Source organism: Phoenix dactylifera, unplaced genomic scaffold (assembly GCF_009389715.1).
Source record: "Phoenix dactylifera cultivar Barhee BC4 unplaced genomic scaffold, palm_55x_up_171113_PBpolish2nd_filt_p 000742F, whole genome shotgun sequence".
Taxonomy (NCBI): Eukaryota; Viridiplantae; Streptophyta; class Magnoliopsida; order Arecales; family Arecaceae; genus Phoenix; species Phoenix dactylifera.
The window spans coordinates 129,639-139,758 of record NW_024068115.1 but is presented as its reverse complement, the minus strand read 5'-3'; the positions used below and the strand labels follow the sequence as shown (position 1 = coordinate 139,758).

Here is a 10,120-nt window from a genome sequence, read left to right as displayed (position 1 = left end):
TTCTTGGGTCCTTCAATTTGTTCTGAAAGCATTTATATCACAAAGAGTTGTTGGAAAATAGTTTCTAGTTATTGGAAGGGTGAAAAGAGTCAATGGAGGAGTAAATTTCCATTCTTCATTCATAACAAAACTAGTTGTTTGAACTATCAGATACATAAGGGTCAACTTGTAGAAGGCATGAGTCGTGAAAGACTTCAATCGACTCAAGAAAGAACTATTTTTCACTGTGTTCTATCTTTTGCCTAAAACCATTCTAGAATCGACTCAGCTGATCCTAGAATCGACTCGTGATTAGTAGGGGTCAGCTTTTGTGCTGCTTAGGTTGACTCGAGAAACGATAATTTTTCACTACATTCTATTTCATCCTGAGACTATTCTAGGTCAACTCATATGTTACTGGGGTCGACTCATAAAAATATGCCAGTCTTTACAATTTGTCGAAGTCGAATTGTGTGGTGATGAGGTCGACTCCTAAAACCATTCAAGAACTTGGCATTCTGCCTAAGCCTGTGGCCATTCAGGGGTCGGCTCCACTTGTCTTGGGGTCGACTCCTCCACTTCGAAACTTTAATAAAACTTATAAAATCTTCTCCAACTTGGGCACTTTGAGTTTATTGCTTTTCCAACCAATTTGATTATCTAGGGATTATTTTTGCCTCGTACACACAACCTTAAGTGCTCCAAAAGCATACGATTAGTAGGCTCATACTTAAATATTTTTTATTCATAAAATTCAAACCTTTGGATCAACATAGGACTTTTAGATGCTAAGCTAGGCTAGGTGATGTGTGTTGAGATTTGATCTCTACCACCCAAAGCTAGAGCCACTATTTTGCAGGGCCACCACCCTTAATATGAAAGAATCTTAGGTTGTGGAGTCTTAAGAGGGTCTCACAACCCAATGGGACCTTCCATATACCTAAAAGTGAAAGAAAGATTAAATTGTAGGAGTTATCTTCAAGATTTTTAAAGGAATCCTAATGATTACGGTATCTTGTTTAGGTCATGTGTAGCCTTGTCAAGAGATTTTTGGACCTTGTCAATCTAGATCAGTAAATACCTCTACCACCCTAACAGTTTTACCATGCACTTGATATGATATGATTTGAAATTTATGTTTGAAGCTTGTTCTTGACTCAATGATGTTGTCATAACTAAATGTTTAGTTTTTAAACATGTATTTGGTGAATAGCCTAATAATAGTCCTTGTAATCAAATTTGTGGAAATTATTTAGAAAAAATTTATGTTTGAAACTAAATATTATGTTTACCTACATAAAGAAAAGAATTTAAAATATGGATCGAGCATGACATACTCTTCTTAAGCATGATGCTGGATTTTTATGTTTCAAAAGAGATATGTTGGGTAATTCTAGATGATGGAAATGTATAAAATGAGTTGTCAAATTCTATTTGGAAGTTAATGGATATTGAAATCCATATGTTCATTATAAGACCGAGAAACCGATTTTGGAACGAATTTAGTGATTAGTCTCCACTCTGACTGTGATTCAGGCCTAGCCAGCTAGTTATTTGATCATTTGCAACATGTATTTAGAAACTAGTTTCTTTCGAGCCTAGTGAGTAAGGTTGATTACTAACAAATATATATTTAGCTCTTGATTCTTTCGAGCTTAGCTAATGGGGCTGATTGCTGGCACTTCATATATTTAGGAACTAGTTTCTTTTAGGCCTTATCATAGGGTTTATTGTGGCTATACTCAAAAAAAATAAGAGAGGATGAAATTGTAAATATTTTTATTAAAAATTTCATAAAAAAGGATTTTCTCAATAAGACTCATTAAATATAATTTTTATACTAGTATTTTGAAAGATGAATAAGTTAAGTAGATAAACATTTACATGCCATATGTAAAACTCTTTGAAATTTGTAAATTTTCTTTCTTCTACATTCGACAATGATCCATATATCTACCTAGATATTTATTTGTATTATATACTTAATCCAACTAGAGGTGATAGGTAACTTAATAGAAAGTTAGCTCACAATTCACTTTCTTGTCCTTTTTTCAGATGCTAAGGAGTAGCTGGATTGGATTTGAGCAGTGTATTAGAGACCAAAGTTTATGTATTATCTGGTAGAGTCTTGAGGACAGTATTAATGGAAATTCTTGGGTATTTGCCTTAGATGACTTTCAAATCACTAAAACGTTTGGTTATTTATATTGTTATGATAGAGTGTGGAGATGTTCTAATTGTCACTGCTTATTTATTATTGTATGGAGGATCTATTTATGAAATTAAGCAATTCTAGCAGGCCTTACATGTCTTAAGAGATAAAAATCTGATGTATATGTGGCCATTTATTACATATCCGGCCAAATGGGTTGAGGCATAAAAAATTGTAACTTAATTTTCAATTTGGCAGAATAGATAATATAAGATAGCCTTTGGCTAATAATAAATCTTAAATGGGCATCCGGTTTAGGTAGACCAAGTTAATTATAATGAAATGGATTTCGGGCTAGGTTCCTAACTCTAGAAAAATTTGAAGTCCAATGAGCATAAAAGATGAACCAATGAGATTGCAAGAAGAACCAATGCAAACATCTTAGACCTTGAAAAATTGTAAGGCTACCAATTTGGTTATTTACTTGCAACTTTTTTTCATTGTTAAGAAGGGGGCAAAGAACCTTGAACATATATTACAGGGAGAGTTTTACAAAGTATTAATTATGTCGAACAAATAGTCTATGGAATTAACAAGGCTGATGATAGAACCATAGAAGGAAATGACTCTATCCAAAAAAAAATGATAGCATATGGGGCATCAGCTATGTGGCTAGCCTCTGAAGAAATATGCACGCACAAAATTTGAAGTTCGGCAGCAACATCCTATAACTTGATCAAGCATGGAATTGCAACCACCATTGAAGGCTCCCTTTGAAGAGAAGAGTCAAACTTGTAATTTACCTGCAAACTTTAAAGAAATACTTAAAGAATCAAAAGTGGCTCTAGTTATGATTATAGAGTCCATAACAACAAGTAATTAAATTGTCAGCCTTGGTTCAAAGAACCGAAGATATGCATGTGCATCTTTGTTGGGATTTTTCCAAGCCCCCCCTAGGGGTTCATTGCTACGTATGGCTTATGGGGGCTACATGGTAGCATCGGTGCTTGATAGCCCAGCCTGCCGATGCGTTTATAGGGGCGCATTGCAAAGCCCCTCCTGCCCAACTATCGCTTAGTATAGGGCTCTGCTCTGCCGTTGATAGTCGTGGGGGGTGCCCTGCAGTGGTCAACCTCGGCTTAAAGAAATAAAGTTGTGCCTCTACTAACAACAATTACTTTTGATATGGTGATAAGCGCTTGATCCAACAAGTGGTATCAGAACGAGGTTGCAGGTTCGAACTCTCAGGGTATCGCTTGGGAGGAGGGGGGAATTGTTGGGATTTTTCCAAGCCCTCCCCCCTAGGGGTTCGCTGCCACGTGTGGCTTATGGGGGCCATATGGTGGCATCAGTGCTTGACAGCCCAGCTTGCCGATGCGCTTATGGGGGCGCATTGCGAAGCTCCTTCAGCCCACCTATCGCTTAATATGAGGCTCTGCTCTGCCGTTGATAGCCGTGAGGGTTGCCCTGCTGTGATCAGCCTCGGCTTAAGGAAATAAAGTTGCACCTCTACTAACAGCAACTGCTTTTGGTATGGTGGTAAGCGCTTGATCCAACAATCTTGCATTAGCCTTTTTTTGAATCTCTTTGAGCTAGAGGTGAAAATGTCATCCAATTGCAACATTGAGAAATTTAGAACCTTCGCCTATGCACAAATGCACATATCCTTGCAAACAACAAGTGTAGAGTAGTAATTCAATTGCAAAAAGTTCAAAAAAACCTCATTTTCCACATGAAAGGTTGTGCTTGCTTTAAAGGTTTGAAACTCTCCAAAATGTTTAACCAATTCAATTGCAGAATAAACATGCACTGATTTGCACTTCGTCATCTGTGATAAATCTGGACTTAGAATGAAGACCGCTTTAACTAAAATTGCATCTGACCCAGCCTAATCACCTTAAATTGTTCCAAACTAGATAAAAAGAGTTTTAATCAAAATTAAACAAAAATTAGTTAATTTTTTTGAATTTTGATGGCTCCAATAGGAACCTAGAACATGACTAAACAATGATTCAAACTAAATGAGGGAATTTATATGAATCATGAATGGAGTTAAACGTTAATTGAAAGTTAATTGACATTGGTTTTTAATTCAATATCCGATAGCTTGAGTCAAATTACATAGGATGATCAACTATAATAGCTCAAACATAAACCTCAAACAAAATTACCCATCGATTATGGTGGTCACAGCTTCATTTAACGTAATTTGAGTAAAATTCTAAACTAAATGCTATTTTGAATTGAATTGAATGTAAACCTGTTTCAAACATTTTTGAGGTTTTAACACTGACATAACCTACATAGTTAATTCTAGAAATGGACAACCCTAATCAATTAGTAAAAAAATCTTAGTATTTGTGCACATATCTTGAGGTACCAATTTGCCCCTCAACTCAAACAAGATAAATTATCTAAATATTTAATAAAATTGAGTCAAACATCTCCATAAACTATAAATCATTTTCACGAGTCATCAGATATATCAAATTCTTTTTTGAGCAATAATTAAGCACCTCTATCATATATCATCATTATAGTCCTTGGTCATAAATTATGCTCAGGGGCATTTTGATCACTTCACTCTATCATTCATGGAACTCATATCTTTATATTATTGTGTTTATTTTTCGACAGTTGATTGATTTCTAAATAGTTTGATTAAAGATTGCTTTCATTTTTGAGAGTGCAACTGACTTGCATCACAAAAGAAATCCAGGAAACGTAGTTCCCACATTGGTATGATATTTCTAATTTCAATTCTATGCCACTGAACTTCATAAACTTGAGTCATTTCTAGCTCTACTTTCCAAGAGTTTCACGGTGCAGAGGTTTTGCTAGTCTGGTTGTGCGTATACTGGTTGGCGGCAGCTTGGTTCCCCTTGGCCTTGTCTGGTTATGATCTTACTCCATTACATTGCCCTTTTATAAGCCTACAGGCTGATTTATCTTGCAAAGTCCTCTGACCAATGTTTTCCTTCCAATGTTAAAGCTTATATCTTTGTCCAGGGCTAGAGATCGTTCTGTTTAGCTTGGGAGTTTTGGCAAGAAATTTTGTTGTTTAGCTTTCATAGACTATAATTAAGAGAACTTGGGCCTGCGGTATTCTTTGATTCGGCTTTCTTGATCTTAATTAGAAATAGTTTAGAGTTTCTCCCATCAAAATATGTATGTTAAAATATTTGCAGAAGAAGGAAAAAAATAAAAAAAGAAGAGAGAGAGAAAAAAGTAATTTCATTTCTTTGTTCCGTCGCATTTGGCACATCTCAAAGGTATATACACTGTATGTACAGACTCCATATAAAAAAAATAATATAGGCTGATAGAATCATATTAATAATGAAAAATATTACTAACTAATACGAATCGTTATGCTAATAAAAAAATATTATAAGTTTGTACTAATAAAAAAATATTATAGGTGATGCAGATTGTTACGTGATTCTTAAAAAAAACGTTTCTGTAGAAAAAAATAATACTGTAATTGTTTGCTTTATTAGTAATTTTTAAATAATATTTATGTTTTATTTTTTTAATAATTATTTTAGAGAATATGCGGCGGTGTCACATGGCTAACTCATGTGACCGGTCCAAAAAGTCTTATGCCCTATTTTTATTTAAAACAAAAATAGAAAAAAATAAAAGTGAGCACCCATCGCGGACAATAATATGCTACGATGAACAGCATCATATAGGCATGGCTGTATCACATGTATACTTATTTGTTTTTTTCTAATACAACTCAACGCGGCATCTAGTAAGTACAGAAGTAATGAAGTTGATGGCATATCATCCTAATAATGGAGAATGTTGCCGGAGAATAAAGTAAGCCAAATCCTTTTCTTTAACTCAAGGATACGCAAAATGAGATTTTTCAAAGCTGCCCAACCAGAGTTAACACAGTATGATCTCACTTCGGATATAAAATAGTGTCGATCCACTGTTCTCGTTGCATCAATAAGTGGGACCTTGTAAGCATTCAATAGAGTTACCAACAAGAAAAGCTTTCAAAGGAGTGATAGGAGATCCCGGTGCCTACGGTCAGGTTGTCCAAGAGAACCTGCAGTCCCGTGGGGAAAGTGTTTGGATAGAAGAGAGAGAGAGAGAGAGAGAGAGAGAGAGAGAGAGAGAGAGAGAGGAGTCACAAGCTTGAGAATTGAAAACGGCCAAACCGCACCAGGGTGGTACTGTCAAGTACGTAAACATCTCTCTCATCTCTACAAGCATGGGAGAGAAGAAAAAGGAGCAACAGAAAACTACCTTTGGGTAAAAGATAAAGACTTTGGGCCATGGCGGAGTAACTGCTTGCTCGAGAACTGTGAAAGTTGTATGTGGAAATAGACTTTGTGGTGAGGCCACGGAGAGAGCTGTTCTTGGGGGAAGACACCATTTTGGATGGCTTGGATTGTGGGAGTGCAAGAGATGGACCGTGATACGTGCACTGCATGTAAAGAAGCACACCTAGTGTCTTTCGTGGTTTACTTTTAAGCGACAGAGATGACGGCCAGGCTTCAAAATCTGAGAGAGAGAAGGAGAGAGGCTTGGAGACCGTGTTCAACGCACCATCAGAGCAGACAAGGTGAGAGTGATTTTGATAACTTTTGCTGCATCTTTTATCACACTATATTATTTAAAACTAAATGGGATAAGGTGAGGCTCGGTACTAGAGAAATTAACATCAAACCCCAAGCATAGATATTTAAAATCCATGCTCCATTTCCTGTCACTAAGACCGGATTCCAAATCCACAGAACAATTTTTTTTAACAAAAAAACAAAAACAGATGAGAGAGACAATAGTGGGATTGCTTGTGAACTACTTTTTTACTAACTTGTCAGGGAGCAAACATGCCAGGCAAAGAGGAAAAGCAGAGTTGGTAGGAAGCGGAAACTTGAAAAAACTGAACTAAAAACGCACGTATATCCAACTTGGGGAGGAGAGATCAAATATTGCAAACTTTAGTCCCACACCACAAGATTTAATCAAAGGAATACAAGCACAAACCTGCGTGTACAAACTATAGGGAGGGAGATCTTGGTGGATACAGAGAAAGAGGGGCCAGGTTTGTCCTTGGGAAGGGAAGGCAGAGGGATTGGAGGGTCACCCGGGCATGTCCTTTCCACCAGCGCACACACACCCCGACACCCCCGTGGCCTGTCCTCCTCAACCGAACCCGAGCACATGCCCTGCTTCCCCTCGAACTCCCCTATAAATACCCCCTCACCCCTCTTTTAATTCTCCCACCCAGCTACCGCACTGGAAATTCTCTCCTCTACTTTCCAACCATCTCAGCTTTCCTCTCTTTTGCACGCTTCCTGGTCTCTATCAACTTCTAAGCAATTGGTAGCAGTCTGAGAAGGGAAGGAAAGAAGAAATGGCGATTAGGAAGTCCAACAAGCTCCCCCAAACGGCTGTTTTGAAGCAAATACTGAAGAGGTGCTCGAGCTTGGGGAGGAGTGGAGGAGAGCAAGAAGGGTTGCCGGTGGACGTGCCGAAGGGCCACTTCGCGGTGTACGTTGGGGAGAATCGGAGCCGGTTCATTGTTCCCATCTCTTACCTCTCCCACCCCGAGTTCCAGAGCCTCCTCCGGCGAGCAGAGGAGGAGTTCGGCTTCGACCACGACATGGGCCTCACCATCCCCTGCGAGGAGGTCGTCTTCCGGTCCCTCACCTCCATGCTACGATGAAGAGGACAGGGATGATGAGGAAGGAGGGAGGGAGCTCTCTCTCTCTACCTCTACCTCTCTCTGTGTGGCTTGCCCTCTGTTCCTCTTTTTTGCCGGCTTCTCTCTCACCTGTTCTGTTCTTTTTGCCGGCTTCTCTGCTCTCTTCTTCTTTCTTCTTTTTTATTGTAGTGATTCTGACGTAAAGCCCATGGGATTGTCTATGGGTTGGATTTGTACATCTCAGAGCGGCGTGCGGTTTGCGCCGCCCTGTGAGAGCTAATTAGTGAAGGATGAAGAGAGATATATCTCTCTTTTCTTCTCCTCTTTGCCCATCTTTATGTTTTCCTTCTTTTTTTCTCTTTTTATTTATTTGAGTCCATGGCTGCTGAGTTCACTGCATGAAAATTGAGATAACTAAATGAAGACAGAGTAAGATTCAAAAAAACAGAGAAAAAAAAAAGCAGACTCACACACACACAGAAAAAAAAAAAAAAAAAAAAAGAAGAAAGAAAGCTGAAGAGATGAGCCAAGATGGCACGGAACCACCTTTTAAAAGTTCAGACAAGAAGAAGGTACGGCGAGTAAGAAACGCACGGCATGAGGACCACTTTGGCTTGATCTTTTGTTCATTGAGTTTCAAACGGAATGGATTGCTTGATGGGTATTAACCTAAGGTCCTGTGTGGGCACCTTTGTAAGCTTATTTGGTTGGATAAAGCAGAGGTGTGCTATGATGGCAGAGTAGCGACACAGGACGGTTGGGTAGTTATTTTGAGGTTTTAATACAATCAGACTTTGAGAGCCCAATTGGCAGAATGGCATCGAAGTAACAAGAAAATAGAAAAATATATACCATAATGTTCTTCCTGTAACAAGTTTCGCTAAAGCAATAACCAAATTTAATGAGCCTTTGTTAGAGAGAGAATGGTGTCATTTTGATTCAATCCACCTTTATTCTTAAGCAATATGTTAAACATTTAACAAGAGATGTACAAGAAAACTTTGTCTAATTCCCAACCATGCACATGGAAAGGCCTCCAGTGGTTGCTCTTCTACTGCCATCAATTATTTTATTAGTAACACTTTGCACTTTTCATATAGGTGATACAAGAATACACCACTTGCTTTTCTTTTTTTACTTATTTAGTGAAAGTTCTATTTATTACAGCCCCTGCTCCTTTTCCTTCTGCTGAGGCTGGGGATTGCTGGGTCTCTCTCTGTCTCTCTAATTTTATTGAGAGTGCACTTTCGAGCCTCTTTTGCTCTCAACCACAAGGCTCTTCTGACAGCCCCACCTTCCTTGGATTAATTTATGAAGCTTCCTCAAACCCAAAAGAATAATACCTCCTGTTACAACAGGACAGCTGCAACAAAAGCCCAGAGTAGGAAGCCACCCCATATGATACCTGGCCACCATTTCTCTGTACTCACAATACGATTAGCTGAAGACCCCATGAATTGCCCATGGATGCTCCAAATATGGCCAGCCACACATTGCCTTGTTGAAGGGTAGCCTTTCATGAAGTCTGAGTATTGTCCTTTTCTGGCAATAAATGTTACGAGACAGCATCACTTTTACAATTATCTTTCCAATGTGACCTGTTATGGCAGCGTAAAAAGTACTGTAAACATGTATTTAGTCCTACATCGATTACTCATTGGATAGATTTTAAGTACTTATATAGAATCCAAGAATTCAAATAATACCTTCCAGCTAACCATTTTAAATAAGATCCTAAATTGTTACAAATGACATCATAGTGGATCTGGCCTATAGTCTATGTGGACCAGAGAATATTGCAGCGCGGATCTATTAAGGTTGACCACGGGCTTATCTGGTGCTTGTGATTAAATTTGAATGGATTTAAACTTTTATCCTAACGAGAATATTATAGCTTAAATAGGAGTGTATAAGGACCTATGTGGGTGTGTGTTTAGTCCCACATCGGTTATAGATGTTTCATGAATGGTTCATGCCTATGTAAGTCACACCAATCCCCTCCGGCCATGTCAACAAGTGAACAAATAAATTATATTTGTGTTGTAGTAAAATACCATTGTTTTCCAAGCTAGATAGTGAAGGCCACCACAGCACTTTGCATAGCATTTCAGGCTCTCAACAGCCATCACTCTCATGTTGGAGTTTATAGCCGTTTCCCTGCCATTTCTCCAATGGCTAGTGCGTCTGACATAATTGCATCCGGATAAGGCTCCAATTCTTTGTTTGTATTAGGACTCCAAGACATTGTGACAACCTAGTAAAGAAGACATTAATCTGAGAAGAACTTAGATAGCCAACTGAGTCAGAATAATCTCAGGGTTCGA

General features: G+C 38.3%; 1 protein-coding gene across 1 annotated transcript; it reads left to right on the top strand.

Annotated features, from left to right (window-relative positions):
- The first annotated feature begins 7,118 nt into the window (after window positions 1–7,118).
- On the top strand, window positions 7,119–8,116 carry LOC103722599 (auxin-responsive protein SAUR50). Its single transcript, XM_008813206.4, has one exon. It carries the CDS (start codon window positions 7,506–7,508, stop codon window positions 7,815–7,817), a length of 312 nt encoding a protein of 103 aa, XP_008811428.1. The 5' UTR covers window positions 7,119–7,505; the 3' UTR covers window positions 7,818–8,116.
- Window positions 8,117–10,120: the final 2,004 nt, after the last annotated feature.

What these genes read in the sequence shown, in the direction of transcription:
- LOC103722599 (XM_008813206.4), top strand. Translation starts at nt 7,506, where the DNA reads ATGGCGATTAGGAAGTCCAACAAGCTCCCCCAAACGGCTGTTTTGAAG.